Genomic DNA, 23,543 nt, shown 5'->3' with positions numbered 1-23,543 from the left:
ATTCAGTTCTAAGTCTAAAAGTTCAGATTAAATAATTGGCATCACATTAAGTTGTAAATTTTTTATTGAATTCTTGATAAAAAATAAAGACTATTTATTAAGTTAAGTGTTGCATTATTAATGGTAACGTTGTAGGTGCCTAGCTTTTGTCACTTTCACATGACTATTTAATATAAAGTTAAAAGGGCTCCAAAAGGCCACATAATTTGAAATGTTTTTTGTCTTTTTATCTGTTTTGTAGTGTGTGTGTGTGTGTGTGTGTGTATTTGGTGGAGGTGGGGCTCCAACACTGTATGCTGCCGAGGCATTACGTTCTCTTTTAAATGTCTTATTTTTATACAGATGCCAAATATATTTTGATTGGCTGTGATTGTGTCACCCCACATTGCAGTTTCATGTTCAATGTAGACAAGCAAAATGCTTGTTGCTGAAATTGTATTGTGGCTGGATAGGACATGTGTAAACCTTAAACAATGAGAACAAAGCTGTTGAGTGTTGTTCTAACGCCTAAAACAGAACATTTGAGAGATGTACTGCAAATGAGAAAACATAATTTTTTTTAAGTTCCGGATGAAAATGCACTGATCAAATAGATGTACAGTGGTAAGAAAAAAAAAAAGTATGTGAACCCTTTGGAATTACAGGCTTTTATGTATAAAATATGGTTTGATCTTCAAGTTCCAATAATAAACAAACACACATTTTTTTTTAGTTTTAACTAATTACACACAAATTATTGTATTGTTCTTGTACATACTGAATACATCATTCAAACATTCACAGTGTAGTTTGGAAAAAGTATGTGAACCCCTAGGCTAATGGTTTCAACAAAAGTTAATTGGAGTCAGGAGTTGGCAAGCCTGGCATCCAATTAATGAAAAGAGATTGAAGGTGTGAGTTAGAGCTTCTTTGACTTATAAAAGCACTAAAAAATTTTGGGTTTGCTATTCACAAAAACATTTGCTGATGTGGACCATGCCACGCAAAAAAGAGATCCCAGAAGACCAATGATCAAGAATAGACCAATGATCAAGAATTGTTACTTTGCATGAAGCTGGAATGGGTTACAAAGTCATCTCAAAGAGCTTAGAAGTTCATCTGTCCACAGTTAAATATTTTGATGATTTAGTACTTTGGCTACTCTCCCTAGAAGTGGCTGTCCAGCAAAGATGACTCAAAGAGAAAACTGCATAATGCTCAATGAGGTGGAAAAAAAAAAATAGAACCCTAGAGTCACAGCTAAAGACTTGAAGGAATCATTGGAACTGGTTAACATCTCTGTTCATGAGTCTACTTTATGGAAAACATTAAACAGGCATGTTCATGGCAGGACAACACGAAAGAAGTGGTCACTGAAATTTGCCAAAGACCACCTTGACACTCCACAACGCTACTGGGAAATGTTTTGTGGACTGATGAAACTATGACTGAATTGATTGGGAAGAATATGCAGCATTGCGTATGGTGTAAAACGGGCACCACATACAAACATTAAAACATCATACGAACGTGAAGTATTGTCACATCATAATTTGGGGATGCTTTGTTGTTTTGTTGACTAGACCACTTGCCATCATTGAGGGAAAAATTCCCAAGTGTTTCAAGATATCCTACAAGATAATGTCAGGGTGGCTGTGTACCAGCTGAATTTCAGTAGATGTTTGGTAATGCAGCAGGACAATAGCACCCTAAACATTGAAGTAAATCCACTACAGAATGACTTAAAAAAATAAATCACATTTTAGAGTGGCCCAGTCAGAGCCCAGACCATAACCTAATAGAGATGCTGTGGAATGACCTCAAGAGAGCTGTTCACACCAGACATCCTAAGAATATGGCTGAGCTGAAGCAGTTCTGTAAGGAAGAATGATAAAAAAATCCTTCTGAATGTTGTGCAGGTCTAATGCATAACTACCAGAAATGCTTGGTTGAGGTTATTGCTGCCAAAGGAGGATCAGTCAGTTATTAAATTCAAGAGTTCACATACTTTTTTCCACAGCACTGTGAATGTTTAAAGGGATGTGTTCAAAAAGACATGAAATGTTATAATTGTTAGTGTGTTGTTAGCTTAAGGACATTGTGTTTGTCTATACTTGTGACTTTGATGAAGATGAGATCATTTTCTATGACCAGTTAATGCAAAAAAAAAAAAAAACAGCTAATGCCAAAGGGTTCAGATACTTTTTCTTGCCACTGTATTGTGATGTAAGTGTGCTATCTGGGACACAAATGTGAGCTAACCAGAGGTATAAACAGAAACCCACTTTTTAAATCACAGCATTGTGAGCAGACTGCTTTTAGATAAGCTAATCACCTCTGTTTTTCTGCTCGACGCAGAGTTGTCTCTCCAGCGTCTCCCGCAGCTCTCTCTCCCTATACAGCTCCATCTTCAGCTCTGTATGCTCCAGCTGCACCTGCTTCTCCTGTGCCCGGGCATTGTCAATAGCCACCTTTAATAGTCCCTGGAGAAGAGGAAATTGGGCTATACATTAAGATGTGTGAATCTTCACACTGAAATGTTCTAAATACAGTGGGGTTCAACAGATTTTTTTAAAAAGCCCATATTTAAAATCTGGGATTCAAAATCGAATTAAAACTTGGAAATAAAGTTTTAGAATTTTGAAAAATGTAAAACAAAGCGATGTTATGACACAAAATAAATGTGAAATATTATCGATTCTGCACTATATATAGGTCACTTATCAATTAAGTATATTTAAAACACTGAGCATGTACATTTTTTTTTTTATTTTTACAAAGGTCAGATTTCCTTGCTTCCATTGAAGCACGCAAGACTTTCTCAAATCATACTGGACTAACATGGAACATCAGATTTTGCACACATTTGTGGAATCCATGCCAACTCAAGTGCATGCTGTTATTAAAGTAAAATGTCTGTGCATGTATTTTTTAACATCTTTACTCAATTCGCTCAAATGGTTATGCTCATAATAATTTCTAATGCAATGAACTGTTTTAAAGGTACACTCAGTAATTTATTCCTCATTAAAAATGATCGACTCCTAAATAAATTAATTGTACATTTTTTAACATATATTTAAAATCATGAACACTCATATGAAATCCAGTCATATCAGTTACCTTATAAAAGCTGTTTTATTCTACATGGAGAGGTTCCTCTCATGGTGGCTTCCAGGTTAGGATCACATGGCCAGCCAAATACTACTCACTTAATCTCAGTAACCGCTCTGTTATTGACACTTTTTAATGGGTTAAATTAATCGTGGCTGTGAATAGTGAGTTTCTATGATTGCATCAGTAACTGAAAAATTATGTGTTTGAATGATGCTGCATCCAGGCCCATTAGTGTCAGTGTAAGTCCAAGACGACATTTTCCAAAAATTACTGAGTGAACCTTTAAATTAGAAAAATGCGATAGGAACATTTTCACAAGCAGGCTTGAACTATTGAATCCCACTGCATATGTTTTTTTTTTCACTGTTACATTTTTGAAGACCTTTTTTCAAAGTAAGTTTTAATATGCTGTGTATATGAATACCCATCATTTTAATTCACATTTTAGGCTAAATGTGTTTGTGCTTTCAGTCTACCTGTATGTTGGTGAGGAGGGTTTCTATGGAGGACAGGCCCTCAGGAAAGCGCAGCGGAGCAGGGAATCCTGAAGGTAATGTCTGCGCAGGGTGAGACACTCTCTCATAGTTGTCTCGAGATGTGGGGGTGCACACAACATTCTCATCTGTCACAAGAGAACACAAGAATAATATTTGCAATTAAGTATTTATTACATAGAAAATGGCACTTCAGAGCCTCTTTTGCTTATTTTGTATATTTATTCAAATATTTATTGAATATATGTCTTTCTTCTTTTTAAGCTAATACCTTATGTAAGAGATAATGTACAGTCAGCCAGTCATTATGTCAAAATACACAGTGATAGGGTGATCAGGTATTCAGGATGACACAAGTATTCATGTATTTTGCCATAATAACCAGCTGACTGTACATTATCCTGGTTATTTCACGGCTACCTACCAGATAAGTATATAAATTAACATTAAATTTTTTAATTATTATAATATGTGACTGCAAGAGACATGCGATTAGCAGTGTAGGAGCCTGGGACAACGGTCAAATATACAGTTTAGATGTTATTTTGCAAAATTATCGGACTGCAGGATATAGCATCATCAGAATCAGAATCAAATATTCCACAGAGGCGTGCAAAAACGTTTTTTTACACAAGTCTAGGTACTGGGAAACTGATTCTTCCAAGCACATTTGCAAACAGTCCTCCATACTCTGTGTCTTTGCATTTTTTAAATTCATAACACATTGTGCAGAATGCTAGAGTCATCTAACAGTTCAAGGTCACCATGGCACATCTGTGCTAATTTGTTTCTTTCTTTCAGTAAATTACTTTTCAGTCTATCTTTTAATTTGCTAAGAATCAGCAACAAATAACAGAAATGTGCAGGATGCACATATTTTTCTATTTGTATTGTTTAGCTATTTCGTTAATTTCCAAACTCGAAGCAACATCATAAAATGTGAGGTATATGCATAAACTCTGGGTTGTGTTTGGTACTAGAGTGCGCTAAAATGTCATTCAATTATGAATGTTTCTCTACATTATTCATGAGAAGGAACGCTTCCATTCAATCACCACGCTGCCTAAAGCATGAGCACACATTAATGCGGAGACGTCAAAATCACACATGGATGTGACAGTGGTTCCTGGCCGGTGCAAGTTCAACAGCCCTCACAGAATAGATATAAGTGAGGCTTTTGCACTGAACACTGTGGTGAGATTGCATAACAGCAGAGAATTCAAAATCATGCACAGACGTGACAGCTATTACTGACCCGGTGCATGTTCAACAGCATTCCTGGAACAAAAATGAGAGCGGAATCTATACTAAATAACGTGGTGAGATTGGAATCACTCGTCAGAATGGACCACAGTCGATAACCGGACTGAAGTGAGCATGTTTTTTGTTCGCATATCTGCAAGCACTCCAAACATGAAGCAGCTGTTTGTTTTTTTATGATGCACTTATTCCATAATGTCTTCATACGCCTGATCATGGACAGAATAGCACAACGGCTTGTTCAAAAACAGAAGACTTTCAATGAGCTATTAACACTCTGTACTGGTTCTAATAGGAAGTAAAAACTTCAGCCATAGAAGATACTTTCAGATAGTTCTAGCTCTTTCCTCAGGTTTTAGTAACAGCAGTATTAGGATGTTCATGAGGCTTAAAATATGACTGGGACATATCGAATGAATCTGATCCTGACCCTGCTTTAGGAGATACAAAAGCAATCTCATAAGATTACCAAACAAACATCCTGTATTGTATCCCTCCATTGTACCTCTCTTCTCCATTACAACACATTGAGTTCTTCCAGCAATCCCACATTATTTTCAAGGCTTCTGAATAGGGCAGAGAAAAAAATGGGAACACTCACCAAAGACCAGCACTTAAATTACAAGAAAAGGCTGAGAGAGAGAGACCAAGCAATGATTTCATTTTTTTTTTTTTTTTATCAGATGGAAGCCTTGATCTTGTCATTGTCACTCACTTCAAAGACTTTGCTAATGTATGGTGTTCTTGCTACTGTCCAGAACTACCAGCAACACCAGATGACGTCTCAATCGGACAAGTTCATCTTATAATCCTCCTCTCCTCTATCTTTAAAGAAACAGTTCAACCAAAATTAAAATTCTCTCATCATTTACTCACCTTCATGGCATCCCCGATGCGTATGCCTTTCTTTCTTCTGCTGAACACAAATGAAGATTTTTAGAAGAATATTTCAGCTCTGTAGGTCCATACAATGCAAGTTAATGGTGACCAGAACTTTGAAGGTCCACAAAGCATATAAAAGCAGCATTAAAGTAATCCATATGGCTCCAGTGGTGAAATCCATATCTTCAGAAGCGATAAGTTAAGTGTGGGTCGTTGTGGTGTGTGGGAACTCCAAATCTCCTATTTCACTTTCACATTTTTCTTTTGTTTTTGGCAATTCACATTATTTGCGCATATCAACACCTACCGGGTATGGAGGAGAATCTATAGTAAAAAATGACTTAAACTTAAATATTGAACTGTTTCTCACCCTTGCCTATCATGTTGCTAATGAAGATATAGATTTAACCACTGTAGTCATATGGATTACTTTTATGCTACCTTTATGTTCTATATGGACCTTCAAAATTCTGGCCACCATTCACTTGCATTGTATGGATCTACAGTGCTCAGATATTTGTCTAACAATATTTGTTTGTGTTCAGCAGAAGAAAGAAAGTCATACACATCTGGGATGACATGATGGTGAGTAAATGATGAGTGGTGAAATATTTATTTAATAAGCCTTACTCTAATATTCATGAATCACACAACCATAATTTTAAATATTCAGGGGAGAAAAAAAATAGGAGTAGAGTTGGGACTATGTTTTTTCGTTCAGTTTACTGTAAACTTGCAGGACAAGTCACAGCATGTCACAGCAATAGTTATGTCAATATACAAGCTAAAAATTGAGTACCACAAGATTCAGGCTTTTCATTTCTACATCTATTGAAATAAACACTTTAGGGCTCCAGCATTGTACCTATCAAAGCAGTTTTAATACATTTGCACAGAGAGCAGATGTGATCTGTTCGTTTTGTAGGGCTTTATTAAAGCATGGGGTTTTCACAGGTATCCATAGTCCTGTAGTGCTAATAACCAGCCCTGTGTATGCTAATAAAAAATGTCAGCAGGGAAGCCAGAGAAAGGTGACATTCTGTTCTAACACAGCTCATATATTAGCATAATACTGTACCTCATATGGTATTGACATTACAATTATATACAGTAGGTTTGGGGCATAACGAAAAAAAATAACAGCACAGTTGTCAAATATTTACACTAACTGAGTCCTTTATGAGTAACACAATGGTCCTTATAAAGTTCCCGATGTGGTCTTCTGCTGTTGTAGCCCATCCACCTCAAGGTTTGACGTGTTGTGCATTCTGAGATACTATTCTGCTCACTACAATTGTACAGTTGAGTAGTTAACGGAGTTACTTTCAGTCAGCTTGAACCAGTCTGGCCATTCTCTGTTGACCTCTCTCATCAACAAGGTGTTTTCTTCTGCAGAACTGCCTCTCACTGTCACAGTCACTAGGCGGAAGCAAGAATGCAAGTCACTCCTTTATTGAGAGGTCAGAAGACACAAAACAGTTCAGAAATGGGGGGCTGGTGAAGAGTGATGGTAGTGAATCCTGTGCAGTTGAATATCCAGACGAGACGAAACCACGAAGACACCGAACAGGAACACGAACCAGAATTGGATTGCGGACAGGCACACGAAGAACAAACACTGAGGGCACCAAACCAACGATCTGACAAAGAGAGGAGAGTGTGATGAGTATATATATATATGAGTGAATAGGCAGCAGCTGGTGCAGGGGATGAGATCAGCTGGCACGCTGAGCAATGGGACGAGCGGTAACGCCAACTCACACACGCTCACACACACAGAACAACAATAAAACGAGACATGAAGGAAACAGCGAATTCATGAACCGTGACAGTTCCCCCCTTCCTAGGAACGCCTCCTGGCGTCCCCAGACTCCCTTACCTGTTGATTGTAATCATCAATAAGGGAATGATCCAGGATGTCTCTAGCAGGCACCCAACTTCTCTCCTCCAGACCGTAACCTTCCCAGTCCACCAAGTACTGGATTCCGTGGGTTCCCCTTCTATGAGTCGCGGCGGTGGGGGAACCGGGGCTGGCGGATTAATGTGAGAATGAAATATGGATTTGATTTTGGATACATGAAACACGGGATGAATTCTCCTGTACACTGGAGGAAGATTGAGGCGGACTGCCACCGGACTAATGATCTTGGTGACAGTGAACGGGCCAATGAATTTGGGAGCAAGTTTATTAGAAACAGAGCGGAGAGGAATGTTCTTGGTAGAAAGCCACACTTTGGAACCGACGACGTATACAGGAGGTCTCGACCGGTGGCGATCGGCCTTGGCCTTGGTGCGCGCTCTCGCTTGGAGTACAGTCTCACGGGCTCTAGTCCAAGTGTGACGACACCTCTGGACAAACGCGTGAGCGGAGGAGACCGCGACTTCAGACTAGGAAAAATTGGTGGCTGGTAACCTAGACTACACTCAAACGGAGATAGGCCCATGGATGACACTGATAACGAATTGTGGGCGTACTCCACCATTGACAGTTGTTGGCTCCATGAGGAAGGATTCTTGGAGACCAGACATCGCAACGTTCTCTCCAAATCCTGGTCGGCTCTCTCTGTTTGACCATTGCTCTGGGGATGAAACCCTGAGGACAGACTAACAGTCGCTACCAGTAATCTACAAAACGCTTGCCAAATTTTGGACACAAACTGGGGTCCTCTGTCGGAAACCACGTCCGTCGGGAGGCCATGTAGCCGAAAGACGTGGTTAATGACTGTAAACGCTGTCTCCTTGGCTGAGGGTAATTTGGGCAAGGGAATGAAGTGGGCCGCCTTCAAGAACCGGTCCACCACGGTCAAAACTACCGTGTTACCCTGAGAAGGTGGGAGGGCGGTGACGAAATCTAGCGCGATATGGGACCAGGGTCTCGAAGGGACCGGCAGCGGTTGAAGGAGCCCATCTTGGGGGTCGATTGGAAGTCTTACCAGTGGCACAAACTGAGCAAGCCAAAACAAAACTGTGAACGTCACGAGCCATAAGTGGCCACCAAAATCGTTGTTTGACTAAAGATGTAGTGCGACTAACTCCTGGGTGACAGGCCACATTGGAACAATGCCCCCACTGAATGACGTCGGACCATAATCCCTCTGTAGGGCCTTATGGGAATCCGGACTTGGCCAATCCACCACAGCCTTAACCTTGTCAGGATCCATACGCATCCCCTCAGACGACACAATGTACCCTAAGAAAGGAACCGACTGTGCATGAAAAGCGAATTTCTCCGCCTTGACAAAAAGCCCATTCTCCAGGAGCCTCTGAAGCACTCGTTGAACGTGCTGCACGTGTTCCTGGAGAGAAGACGAAAAAATCAATATGTCATCCAGGTAGACATACATGAACTGGTCGACCATATCTCGCAGCACGTCATTGACGAGTGCCCGGAAGACTGCTGGGGAGTTGGACAAGCCGAAGGGCATGGCCAAGTATTCAAAGTGCCCCGTGGGGGTATTAAAAGCAGTCTTCCATTCATCCCCCTTCCTAATGCGGACCAAATGATAAGCATTACGTAAATCCAATTTTGTGAAGATCGACGCTCCCTACAACCTCTCGAAGGCTGAAGACATCAGCGGCAAAGGATAAGTATTCTTTACCGTGATGCTGTTCAGCCCCGGTAGTCAATACAAGGTCGCAGGGATCCGTCCTTCTTCCTCACAAAAAAGAACCCCGCCCCCGCTGGAGAAGAGGAAGGACGGATGAACCCCGCTTCTAGAGAATCAGAAATATATTTCTCCATAGCCTCTCTTTCTGGAACAGAAAGTGAATATAACTTGCCCTTAGGCGGAGACGTACCTGGAAGTAACTCTATAGCACAGTCATAGGGACGATGCGGAGGGAGGGAAGCAGCACGAGACTTACTGAACACTTCCTTCAGGTCTAGGTACTCCGTGGGCACGTTTGACAAATCCACTGCTTCCTCCTGAAACGAAGAGACAGAAACAAACGGACAAGCAGACACAAGACAGGACTCCGTGCCGCTTCTCTGCCCACGACCGCATGGTCAAAAACTCTCTTCATCTCGGTGGCGAGTGTCTGGAACGAGGTACAGCATGGATCTTGGTTCACCCACACCGCCGTCCCCCATAGAGCTGCCCTCCCAGTCAGTAGCGTGAGTACAAATGCAACCTTGCTTCGTTCGGTAGCAAAAGTCCTGGGCTGCAGAGAAAAGTGCATTGAACAGCGTGTTAGGAATGCTATGCAAAAGTTCGGCTCACTGTTGTAAGACTCGGGAACAGGTAGGCGGGGCTCAGACTGGGAGACGTTCTCTGGAGGTACAGGGGGAGCGGGCGGTGTGGGTGGCACAGTGGGAGCTCGCATAAGTTGGAATTGCTGAGTGAGCTCGGACACCTGCGCCACAAGAGCTTGAATAGCCCGACCTGTCTCATTCATGTTCCTCTCCTGGGAATCCATCCATGCCATACTGGTCTTGATGAAATCTTCCAAAGAAGAGGAGGTTCCGCTTGCTGCTTCCATAGCTTGGTCAGATCGTTCTGTCACAGTCACTAGGCGGAAGCAAGAATGCAAGTCACTCCTTTATTGAGAGGTCAGAAGACACAAAACAGTTCAGAAATATGGGGGCTGGTGAAGAGTGATGGTAGTGAATCCTGTGCAGGTGAATATCCAGACGAGACGAAACCACGAAGACACCGAACAGGAACACGAACCAGAATTGGATTGCAGACAGGCACACGAAGAACAAACACTGAGGGCACCAAACCAACGATCTGACAAAGAGAGGAGAGTGTGATGAGTATATATATATGAGTGAATAGGCAGCAGCTGGTGCAGGGAATGAGATCAGCTGGCACGCTGATCAATGGGACGAGCGGTAACGCCCACTCACACGCTCACACACACAGAACAACAATAAAACGAGACATGAAGGAAACAGCGAATTCATGAACCGTGACGCTCTCTGGACGTTTTTTGTTTTTAGCACCATTCTGAGTAAACTCTAGAGACTGTTGTGCATGAAAATCCCAGGAGATCAGCAGTTGCAGAAATATTCAAACACGTCTGGTGCCAACAATCATGCCATGGTCAAAATCGCTGAGATCCATTTTCCCCCATTCTGATGGTTGATGTGAACATTAACTGAAACCCTGACCCGTGTCTGCATGATTTTAAGCACTGCATTGCTGCCACATGATTGGCTGTTTAGATAATCACATGAATAAACAGGTGTACAGGTCTTCCTAATAAAGTGCTCAGTGAGTGTATGTAAGATGGTATGAAGGAAAACCTTGTATCTTCTTTTTAAAAGAAGTTCTGGTGATGTAATTTGCTCTGGCTGAGCTAGTGTGGTGAGGTCATACACAGGCATCCTGTTGATAAAGTCACAGGGAACATCGGGTAGTAAATAAATCTTTATGAACTAAGTTTATCCTTAGAGTTGTCCTTGACTTTGGTGTCTCAGTCCATTGTTCCTCATTCCTCACATACCTTCTCATCTTTTAAACCCCAATATTCAATGTATCTCTTCTTTTCTGATCTTGAATGTCCTTCACTTTAAAAAATGTATTAAAATCCTTTACACAGCTCTTTTGCCCATAGTGTATTTTAAGTATATATAACTCAGGATCCATTTAAACAAGTAGGTGCTCAAAATCTCACCTTCTCCTGAGCCTGATAAGGTCTGATTAGATTTACTCACCCCTCCCTTATCTCTGCAGATTCACTTAGCTGACCAAAGCATCTTAATCTCACACTATCTGATCTTCGCATCTTGGCAGGAGAGAGATGCCTCTGTCACATTCAAGGTGTTTCAAAGAGGAAAAACAATCTGTCTCTGGCTTCCTCTGCCTCTCGTTCACTTTCAGCTCCTCTCTGCCCATCTCTCTCTCTCTCGCTTTCCCTGTCTTCCTCCCTCCCTCTTCTCTAGGGTTCCTAAAAGCATGGTGTCTGCCGGAATGTGATTAGTGTCGGCCGCTGAAGCACTCAGCGGGAGGAAGCTTGAGCCATGCCACTGAACTACGGTGCCCCGGAGGGACAATCAGTGCTGAGTTAGCACTACTCTATTTTCCCTTCTCTATCTCTCACTGTGCCTTCAAATCTGATTGATCCTTCACTGAATTATTATAGTGTGTGCATTTGCTTTCCAGAAAAAAAAAAAAACTACTGGCAGCCTGTTAGATCATAAATGTATCTCCTAAACCAAGGTCACTTTTCCCCCTCTTGTTTTGGATTCCCTGGACTAATGAGCCTCTGCATCCACTGCAACAGTCCTCCACAGTCAGCATAAGAGAGAGAACAGAGACTGAATAAAGGTTCAAAAGCTCAAAGGTGGATAAAGGAACCGTCTTTGAACTCTTCTGTCTTTGACAAGCAATGAAGGAGAGATACGACTTCTGATCTTTCACTTTCAGAGCTGCCCCCAAAGATTAATTTCAGGAACATGAAGGTGGGACGTTATACTTCAGTCCTCATATAAAGTGACTGGTAAAGGTGTCCTCCCTGGCAGAGAGTGGGAGTCTAGAATGATGTTCTACAAAGGAGAAGCCATTAATTTTTGAAGTATGTTTCATAAAATCAGCATCCGAGACAAAACTTCAGAATAGTCTGATTTACGTCAGACGTAACAGGATCCCTGTCTTGCAATCAGTTCCACTATCAACTCATCAGTCCACAGAACATTCTCCTAAAAGGTTTGAGGATCATCAAGGTGTATTTTGGCAAAATTCAGATGAGCCCTAATGTTTTTCTAGGTTAGCAGTGGTTTTTGCCTCGCCACTCTTCCATGGATGGCATTTTTGGCCAGTGTCTTTCTGATAGCAGAGTCATGAACAGTGACCTTTATTGATGCGAGAGAGGCCTGCAGTTCCTTGGATGTTGTCCTTGGCTTTTTGTGACTTGCTGGATGAGTGCTCTTGGAGAAATTTTGGAAGGTCGGCCACTTCTGGGAAGGTTCACTACCATGCCAAGTTTTCTCCATTTGGAGATAATGGCTCTCACTGTGGTTCTTTGGAGTCCCAGAGCCTTTGAAATAGCTTCACCTTTTTCCTCATCAAATTGGAATTTCTTTCAATCTTGGCATAGTGTGCTACTGGGTGAGACCTTTTAGCCAACTTCATGCAGCTGAAATTTTTTTATTCAGGTGTTGATTTGATTAAACAAGGCTAGCAGTAATCAGGTCTGGGTGTGTCTAGTCCAGTTGAACCCCATAATGAATGCGGTTTCATAGATTTTTGGGATTTAGTAACTAAAGGGCAAATGCTTTTTCACACAGGCCTAGTTCAATGCTTCAATAAATCATTTTATCATTTAAAAACTATATTTTGGGTTTACTCAGACTGCCTTTGTTTTAGGTTAGATTTTGTTTGAAGTTTTGAAACAATTTTGTATGAGATATACACAAAAACAGAAGAAATCAGGATGGGGGCAAAGACTTTTCCACAGCACTGTAATATGTTCCTTCCCCTAATATCAAGATCAAAACCAAGAAGTGGAGAGAGAGGATACTTGCACAGTTGCCCAGTTATCAGAATGAACTTATTGATTGGTCATGCCTAATGATTGTTCCACACCCTCTGCAAAAACTAATCCAGTATGTTATGTTCTATGTCATAAATATCACCTTGCCAGTGCAAGATGTAATTGCCGCCCTTCTTGTTTTCCACTGTCGCTGCTAAGTGATACCGGGTTTTAGCACCTGTGTGATCTCAACAATTTCGCCACACAAAAGCTCCCCTACTGATTTCTGGTGCACTGTCTTCACTCCACGGCGCAATAATAAAATTGTGCTGACTACTCGCCCTTGCAAAGTCCTCATTAGGCAAATTAAAGCCTTCAAATGCAAAAACCAAACAAGGGTTCTGGGAGGTTATTAGGAAAATTACACCTCCAGGAGGGCCAGGGGTAAGAGAGATGGTGGTGGTGGGGGACATGTTCATTAATTCATGGTCTGCAAATCGCTAACTAATTAAGCTCTGCTGCCATGACTTTTCTACCTCTGTGGATTATTTTCACAGAATTGTGAGCAAGAGTTATTATTTCGTTCTCCGAATACACACATCGAGACTCATGCATCACTACCAAAAAAAACATACTTATTATTAAATTAAATACTAGGGGGATCAGTAATCTTTTACTGCAGTCAATCTAAATTAGATCTGTACACTGATAAATGATCTGCAATGCTTAAGGAAAAATATTAGATACAATTTCAAATCTGTTTAGGAAAAATGCATTTTCCATGAAATGTTTTTCCTGTTATGTAATTTGAAACCATTTTCTATACTATTAGAAGAACAGTCAAATGTTCAGTCACTGCTAAACGTTTTGACCTTGCTGAATCTTATTGTAATGAACTTGTTTCTTTTATCCTCGATTAGTACCTATTGCTACGTTACAAATGAATGGGATACTCTGTCTTTTCAACTCAGACAAAAGGCACTAAAGTAATTATTCCTGAAAGCATAAAATCTGTAACAATACATAGATTAGTTATACATTTTTACATAATCAGCCTATACAAACCATATGAAGACTTTTTGCAGATTTTCACAATGTTTATTTTAACAAAGATGATGCCTGCAAACTTAATAACATGTCATTAGGTCTCACTTCAGATTAATGTGATAAAAGTGTGTTTTAGAATGTAATTTCCCAGCAAATGCTATTTTATGCAAATGACAATAAGATAATACTGCAGTCTAACCTTTTTCTGTATGTGTCCTCTTCGTTTCATGGCCTGTGTCATGGGTTGCCAGATCACCCTCTTTTGGTCCTGGTGGAGCACTTGGAGACAGGCCTAACAAGGCATGGCCAAGAGACAGACCATTCTGATGTAAATCTAAAGAGAAAGTAAATCCATTTTTATAAACTACTGATAAAGACTCATAGTGCTTGTAACAGATATGAAATTTGTACTATAAAATCATTAATGTATGCTTTTTGAAGATAGGTGTATGATATTTTAACTCAATAATGCAAGGTCCACTTCTATCTAAGAAGGTAACATTAAGTAAATCTTGTACTGAACAAGACCTCTATGCAAGTGGTAAGTAGATATTATAGAAGCAATGTAACTTCAAAAGGCTTAAAAATGATTACAAGAGTTGAATCACAGTTTTGTCAAAAATAGGATTTAAAACACATATTCCACCCCAAATTGTATCATACCACTGACATCCTATATCTTGGTTAAGACTTTTAAATGCATCTGATGATACACTGAAAAAGTAGAAAGCACTTTCTGTAATTATGTAGTTTTAGTTCCAGTTAAAGCATTGCACATGTACGGCTCTGAAGGCTTTGCTTTTAGTGGATTTTGTGATATCACCTTATTCTTAATTCTAAAAGCACATTTGTAAGGCTATATGTCCAGTTTCACATTCTCCTAAGAGCATAGTGCTAAGTGCCCTGGGACCAAACTCAACGATGCTGAAATTGTTTTGTTTGGTTTTAGCCACACAAAAAGACACCAAGTAAAATGTAAAAAATCTGAAATACTGAGTTTATTTGCAAAGTATGCTTTGCATAAAGATAAATGGACTTTAATGTGGTCAGATGATGGACTGATTCTTCTGATGTGGTTGAAAGAGTGCAAGCATACATACGTGGCCGATCAGAGGAGCTCTCTGTGTGGGCAGGAGAGCTGGACATGCTGCTGCTCTGTCTGGAGGATAAGTGGCTACCTGGCCTGCGGCCGTCATCCAAAGATGGCACGGGTGATGGGCTTTCTGGAACTCGTTCCTTTTAGTGGACACATACATTAACATAATCATCATCTGTTATATTTCAGATAAATCCAATAAATTTGAAATCACTGCACATGATCTTTCATTTTGTGATATTAAAAATTCTGTTCTAAATCTTAAAGCTAATCTTAAATCTTAAATAGTTAACCAAAAAAATAAAAAAATCCCATTCATTGTCATTGCATAGAAAATAAATTACCAGTAGAAAATTAAAACATTTTGGTAACACTTTACAATAAGGTTTCATTTGTTAACATTAGTTAACATGAACTAACACTGAACAATACTTTTACAACATTTATTAATCTTAGTTAATGTTAATTTCAACATAATGTATAGTAATACATTTTTAAATCATAAGTTGTATATGTTAAAATTAGTTAATGCATTATGAACTAAAAATTAACAATTTTATTTGTATTAACTCACATTAAAAAAGCCTAATAAATGCTGTAAAAAATATATCGTTCATTGTTAGTTCATGATACCTAATATTTAAAGTCCCCATAAAGTGCTTTGACGAGCAAGGTTCGATTTGGTGTTTTGATGTATTTCCTACTGAAACAGGAATTTGGGGTGGCAAAGTCAAACGACTCGTCTCATTTTTAAAAATAGCCAATAGGCATTAGTGTATAGCCACACACACGCAGACACAAACATACCACTTTCCACTACTCATGTCAGAGACGCTTACCGGGGAAACTCGAGAAGCGATCTCAATAACACAAATAAGATTTGATGACTTGAACAGAATGATGATGAACCTAAACCTATAACTGCATAACCAGCCCACAAACAATATATATAGGGTGTGTCCGTATTTGTTGCGTACAATGCACTCTAGATCTTGATCTCGGGCGATCTATAGGTATCCCATTACATTGCAACACTTGCACATATTAAAAGTTATTTTGGATAATATAGAAACTGTTGTATTGATTAAGTCTCAGGTGTGCAAGTCTCTACGTGTGTGTGCACGTAATCACATTATGTAATGTCATGTAATGTATTCGTGTGGTTGAAACAGGGGCAAAGAGAGAGAGAGTGATTGCAAGGGTGCTTATCAACCAAAATGTAACTACATTTTGGATTTTCTAGACATTGTTTGTCATTCTTATCCAATGTACTTAGCCAATGTCTTTGTTTTATCTTGTTATTTTGTTGTGTTAGCCTGTGCGGCTATTTGAAATGACAAATGAAGTGATTTGGAACTGTTATGCAGTTTAAAGCCTGGAACAACTTCATAGCTGTGCATATACTGGAAAATTACGTCTTAGAACGTCTGTAAACCCCCCCAAAAAATCAAGAATTCAACAGACCCGTTGTATAACTAATGTTAACGAATAGAAACTTAAAAAAAAATGTTTGAATAAATAAATAAATAAGTCATATGGGTTTGGAACTCTTGACATTCTGTACAAGTTCAAAAGCTGCTGTTACAGCCTGCTAGGGTTATGTTGGTGTCATATTAGCCTAACTCATGGCAATAAAAGTTTAACTTGAACCCTTTGTGTCTATGTACCTTTATGACTGATGTCACCATTCTGGATGGAGCACACTGGACCTGAGCAGCAGCAGCCATACTGGCTATAGTGTTGAGATGGTTCATCTGGTTCATTGCCATGGTAACTGAAGCATGAGGGAGACTGACTGGAATCAAGGGATGTGGCATCATCATAAATGGCAGATCCAAACCTGAGCAGAAAAGGGTAAAAACACATTATAGCACTTAAATGTTAATCAATCACCCAGGACTATAAATTACTACATTTTTCTCCAGAAATGTTCTTTTGTGATTCAAGTCAAACTCTTTCAAATGACATGTACATGCACCTACTGTACAGTAATACAAATCCTATAAATGTTGGTGTGATTTAAAGCTATCATATGGCTTTTGAAGATTTGAAAATAGTAAATGAGTCATATGTATTACTTTTAATACTTGAATTGAGCTTTTGCAAACTTTTTAAGCTTAAAGGCTTCAATCTGTGCCTAGAACACGATCTATCTTTATTTTTGGAAATGTCTATGGAGATGGTTTGGAGTGGGGGTAAATAATTACAAAATTTTAACATCTTGTAAATAGTTTAAAATTATGATGCTTAACATTATGAAATGTTATTAGTTTCTGCTTTGTTAGAGCTCTCTTTTCAGATGCTGTACCATTATGGCACAGCATGTCTACAAGTACAAGTAGACCTGCTGGAGTCTGCACCACAAACCAATTAGCTGCTTCTCAAAAATGCTGAAAACGTCTTTATACACAACAACTCTGTGATAAATGAGACCACACACTCTATTTGTAGCACAACAAGCTACTGTATATGACAGCAAGACTTCAGTACATACGCCTGCTGTGTGACTGGTGTTTTGCTTGTTTTAATGTGCCGATCCAATCTCATGCAGCACTCTAACGGTGTGGTACTTCAGAGGAATGTGAGCGGATATTCTCCAGAGATGAATAACAGCAGGAAAAAAGGAAATGGATGCTCTCACAACAGAACAGGTCAGGGCATAAGGTAACAGTCAGACACTCTATGGCTGGCTGTACTTTGCCGCCACTTTGAAAGTGCAGGATGAAAGAGAGTCAGAGAAAGAGATAGAGGACATTTTGGCAGTTTCCCTCAAAGACAGTTTCAATTTCCATCAGTTGCCTTAAGAGACGCTCCTGAACTGTGCTGGTCTTGAGGTAATGGATTTACGCGGGTTGACACTCGCACTGTAGTGAGGCTGTGGCAAGACAATGATGAAAGTGAAGGCCAAGAGAGTATGAGCCCTTTGGAGGTGATAGTTTTGTAGACCCTCCATCTCACTCTGCGTTTCAAGCAAATACCAGGCAGCTCTGAGGGTAAAGGGTCACCTTTCTGAAACAGAGACTTGAAGGAGCCACTTACAAATGAAAGTTCCTTCCAAGCCCCCCTAACCCTCTTTTCTCCATGACATTTTTACACAGAGATGGAGAGTGAGAGGAAAGAATAAAAAGTTCCTGATTTTCATGAAACAGATGACACGCAGATCAGGCAAGAGAAAGAGAGTGAAGGAGAGATCAAAGAAAATAATTGTGTGTGCGTGTGTGCATGTGTGTGTTGTCTAAGGGGGATTGATGTATGGATGGAGGGGGAATCTGAGCCAAGCACAACCATATGCCAAAAACATGCAAGCTACTCCGTCTTTTTCTGTAGGCCATCACTAATTTTCTTGTGTATGTTAAAGCTGAAGTGTGTAATTTCTGCTCCACCAGCATCGCCAAATGGACAAAGATAATGAATGATTGTTTTCTAAACACTCCCCCATTGGTCGAGAAAGCAGAGAGTCCTGCTGCAAACTCATGCTATTGGTTGAGGCAATGTTGCTGTTATAGATGATCGGGGTGCTTAAACACAACAATGACTATGTTTACATGGACACCAGAAAGCGGCTTATTACAGAAAGTGGCTTACTAAAACATCATGTATACAGAATGCTGAATTCCTTACACCATTTAAGGGATTAAGAGAAAGCAGTTTAACACACCCAGGTTTCTCCAGGAAAACGCAGCTTGTGTGGTCATGTAAATGCATAAGCAGCGTTGTTACAGGTTTTTGAGGGGTGCGCATGTGCGTCAACATACTGGATAACAGACATCATAGGATAGAGCCCAACAACAAGTCAACACAGCTGAATGTATTCAACATTTCTGGAAGTACAGTGGGAAACATACACTATACAAGCACATACACTATAAACTATAACCATTTATACAAACCAATGTAAAATATTGACAATCCCTCATGTTCGCTTATATGCACTCAAGTACATTGGGGGAATCTTGGAGTTTTACATAAGAGGGAAACCCAACTATTGCATCGCAATTCCGCTGCATGTCACAATAGAGTGTTAAGAAAACAAACACATCAAGAACTCTGGAATATCTGGAAAAAAGCGAAGCAATGGGGAATACAAATAGTGAAGTCTTCCTCAGATGTCAATTTTGGATTTTGTTATTTACAAAACTGTTGCAAAGAAATTACATTGCTGTGAAGATAGCTGCTGACTGACATTACTTTCTTGCAATACGTCGCTTTCTTGCTATAAGCTGCTTTCTAGTGTCTATGTAAATGTAGTCAATGTTTCGTCAGCATCACAGTGCATAACAGAAAGTGTATAAACATAAAAAATTACACACATCAGCTTTGAAAGATTAAATGACAATGTCTGCCATCCATGCATTAGACAAATTCTTTCTAGTGTCTGTTTTTGCCTTTTCAATTTGAATTTAAACTGTCATATTATGCTGGAAAATGCAAAGAGAAGAACATGCTGATATGAGCAATATCTGGCCCTCTAAGCACATTCAGGAAAGGGCCAAAGTGGCAGGAAAACACTAAAACCCCTCCCCATCCAAAAAGACACTTTTCAATGAGACTGGAACTCAGCCAAATGCATCAACATCCGTCACCCTTTATCCATATCTCGAGGGGCCTACATCTCAGCTTCAGCTGCAAAAAGAATGGTCAATGGTCTGCAAGCGTCGGCTAACACTGCAGTGCCACTGAGGTCTGTTTCAGAAACACATTGTGGCCAATATCACTTGCAAAGTGCTTTCAATCTTTATTTACCTAAAACATAAGAGCTCAGGGCTTAAAAAAATTGGAGACACGCCATTCTAAAATATCCCCCGGCAGCAGATGGCATTGTGTGGTGGAGCCAAGCTATTGTGGGAGTGTAAATGATTTTGACAGGAAGTTGCAAATTGTATAAATGTTTAGCGTTTAATAAAGAGAAGCAAAACAAACCGAATGCTGAGGAAAGGAAACAAAGGAAGTCTAATGTCAAGTCTGGGCTGAAGCCAAGAAGTTGTCTGGATAAATCCAAACACAAAAGATCTAGGTACAAATTTGGCCACAAAACTGTTATGTAAAATAGTAGGGAGAATAACAAAACAGCACAAAACCTGGAAAGGATTAAAAAAAAAAACAGAAACAAAAAATATAACATTTTGCCTGCTGCTAGAATACAGTGTGATGATTATAAAATGCTGATTATCAGATGTAATGTTTGGGCTGAATGAATGAATCAGCACATATTTTCATTCAGGGTTCCCAAATCTTTTGATCAATGAATTTCTATGACTTTTCCAATCATTTGTGAATACTGGATAAGGATTTTAAAAGTAATTTTATAGCAACACGATCACAAATGAAATCAGCATGTTGCTTCGAATGTTCGTGTACCCTGAAATCAACCCTATTTAACCAAATGACTGACAATCACAATCGCCAATCAGGCATTTTTTCATCAATTTCATCAACACATTTCCCTCGTGCGTTGCGAATAGCACATTGTGTGAGCAACCTCAGGGACACAGATTCTGGTCTTGTGAGAACTAGGAAGTAATTGCGTTCACATTAATGCTGGTGAACGTAATTTGGAACTTGATTTGTAATGTTTTCACTCAATACAATTTTTACTCCACCAACAGTTAGGTTTAGGGTTGGGATTTGGGGGTAGAGTTCAAATTAAATATGCATGTCTTTTGACTGTATTACAACTAAAAACAACTCACCCAGAAACTGGAGCTCACACATGCCCATCGCTTGAACAACACTTCCAGCTTTGGCCACAGGAGGGCATTGATTTGAATTTTGGTAAGCGCAGACCGATTTCAGCAGCAAAACTTTTGACCTGCTGTTGCTGAATCCACTGTGCAATTAGTCTGTTTAAAGAGATTGCACGCATAAAGAGCAATTCCTAGCCAATTAAATATTTTAGAGCTGAGTATAACAAGAAAGATTTATAGTCACTACAGAAATTTCCATGACTCTCCATGAATATTTTACATGTTGATATTTCCTGCACATATCTTTGGTAATGGTGCACTTTTTTTTTCTTCATTTCTGCAAAACCAAAGTTTATAGACTATAGATCATTAGACAATAGATTAACCCTTAAACGCATGGGTGTTTTACCAAACATTATTACATACACTGGTCCTAAGAGACCAGGCACATATATCTTTCCCAAATAGATCTACAAAAGGGGTGGAATGAGGTCTCAGGTCACTATAGACCTGAGTTGTGCATTAAAGTGTTAATAAAAAAACTATACAAATTAGATTAATTATGCACAGAAACAAGGCTTCCAATTCTCCCAGTGCTACTGGAAGCTCCTTCTTATTTATTGCAACTTTAATCTAAGTCATAAACGTTTCTGCTCATATCATATGTTTCAACACCCTGCAAGACAACTCAGCAGTTTTCTTTACCACAGGCCGACCTACCCTAAGAGACAGACCAACAGCAGGTGTGCATAACTGTGTGTTTGTACATGAGAGGAAGAGACTATCTATGAACACTTACATCTGAGAAGCATTTTTTGGCCTGTTTGTATGCAAAACTCTATTATCATGCCAATGCTCTACTATTTCTCACACACTACAACATCTCCAATTAATTATTAACCTACCATACAATAAGACTACCATTCTTTTTTCTATTTCCCCATTAAAGGCACTAAATGTGTTCCAATCTGACAGCCATATAAAACGTTAGTGATTGACGAGCTTGATTTCCCAGACAAAGGTGCGGCTGCCAGTAAGCAGCAGTGGTCTAGGTGTTTAGTCTGTGTGTTTAGCTCTGGTCTTTGTAGTGGTTAGACACTGTGGAGTAATTTCCACATTCCCGTCAACAGGACGGTGAGGGGAGGGGATTATGGAAAAACCGGAAGTCATGTTTCTCCTTAAGATGAAATTAATGATGCCTCCATGTGCTTAACATTGAGTTCCTTCCCTTATGGAAATAATCACATAACAAGCAACAACAGCCACTGTGGGGGAGAGAAAGAGATGAAAAAGAGATGGAAAGAAAGAAAGAAATGGGGTTATGTGGTGTAACTTGAGGCCCTTGAAAGGCTTTGGGGCCTCATTCAGGAAGAGTAATTAAAGGTGTAAATATTTTTGCTATGCTGATAAAAAGAACAGTCACCCAATGAAAATCTAAGAGGATGTCTACAGTGCAAAGTCAAAAAGCAGTAATTACATTTAGTCAAAATTGAGTTTGGCAAAAATCAGTGCCCTGTGACAGACTCAACAATGTGACAGGCTCAACTATGCTCAGATTCAGATATATGAGTGTAGAAATTGCAGTAACTACAAAGGCAAACTGCAGTAATCAAAACATTGTTATGTGTTTTTTCTCAGTTTCTGTGTTGATGTAGTTACTGCATTTTGCTTTTGCAAGGCTGATGTGATCCTCTATCTTTGATCACAAACAAAAAGGAAAACTTACTTTTATAGCTGAGACAAGATAAGTTGTAAATTTGTGCTCAGAAAGTCTAAATAAAGAAATATTAAATATAATCAGAGCAAAACTGAAGAAGGTAGTATTACCAGTTAGTGTGTTTAACTATAGTTTTCTCCCACACTCAGACTGTTTGTCTGGTCAAAGGAACATGCGGCAGAATTATTTAGTGCTCTAGACAGAGAATACACACACACGAACACACATTTTGAGACTCCCACCCACAGCCACACAAAGTCAGAGAGGCAGTCGTCCTGACCAGCTGCTCTTGATTACTTGTGTTTACAATGAGCGTTAGGCATCTGCTTCGTGTAATCCAAAACACACACTCACACAATACAACAGTCTGTGGAAAAACCTAATGACACATGTACACAAAAGCACATACACAATATTAGAGCACAAGCATACATACACACTATTAAAATCTGTACAGACTCACAAGAGTCAATGTTATCATCATAATTCAACTCTTCTAGGCACAACAGCTTAAATGAGCCAAACATCAACTGTGTGTGTGTGTGTGTGTGTGTGTGTGTGTGTGACAATTATGCCTGAAACATACACTTCGCAAGTATGTGAACAAAAACGCTTAATGCAAGCTTGATTTCGTGCATTGTTTTATTTTGAAATGTGTCAAACAGATGTTCAAAACACCACAAGTATGCATTGCATTTTCAGTGTTGCCGCAAAGGGTGCTATAGCTGAGATTAATGTAAACTGTCTTCTACGGATAATTTTTGCTTTCAGGTCAACTACTGTCATTGTCGGAGCAACAGTCTGAAGAGTTAAGTTAGCTAAATCTCAACATGCTAGCTGCCTGAATTATA

The 23,543-nt window shown here is 39.6% G+C and overlaps 1 protein-coding gene across 1 annotated transcript in view; it reads right to left on the bottom strand.

Moving 5' to 3' along the window:
• The window catches only part of dachc (dachshund c), a 106,756-nt gene that overhangs the window by 5,290 nt on the left and 77,923 nt on the right, over positions 1–23,543 (bottom strand). Inside the window, exons 4-8 of the mRNA XM_052126038.1 lie at positions 16,959–17,131; positions 15,296–15,431; positions 14,395–14,529; positions 3,573–3,718; positions 2,315–2,462 (exon numbers count right to left, since the gene is read on the bottom strand). Coding sequence (XP_051981998.1) covers positions 2,315–2,462; positions 3,573–3,718; positions 14,395–14,529; positions 15,296–15,431; positions 16,959–17,131 — 738 coding nt within the window. The remainder of the gene's footprint in view (positions 1–2,314; positions 2,463–3,572; positions 3,719–14,394; positions 14,530–15,295; positions 15,432–16,958; positions 17,132–23,543) is intronic.

The sequence above is a fragment of the Xyrauchen texanus genome, chromosome 5, assembly GCF_025860055.1.
Source record: "Xyrauchen texanus isolate HMW12.3.18 chromosome 5, RBS_HiC_50CHRs, whole genome shotgun sequence".
Lineage (NCBI taxonomy): Eukaryota > Metazoa > Chordata > Actinopteri > Cypriniformes > Catostomidae > Xyrauchen > Xyrauchen texanus.
The sequence above is the reverse complement of the archived record's forward strand: the minus strand, read 5'-3'. Positions and strand labels throughout refer to the sequence as shown.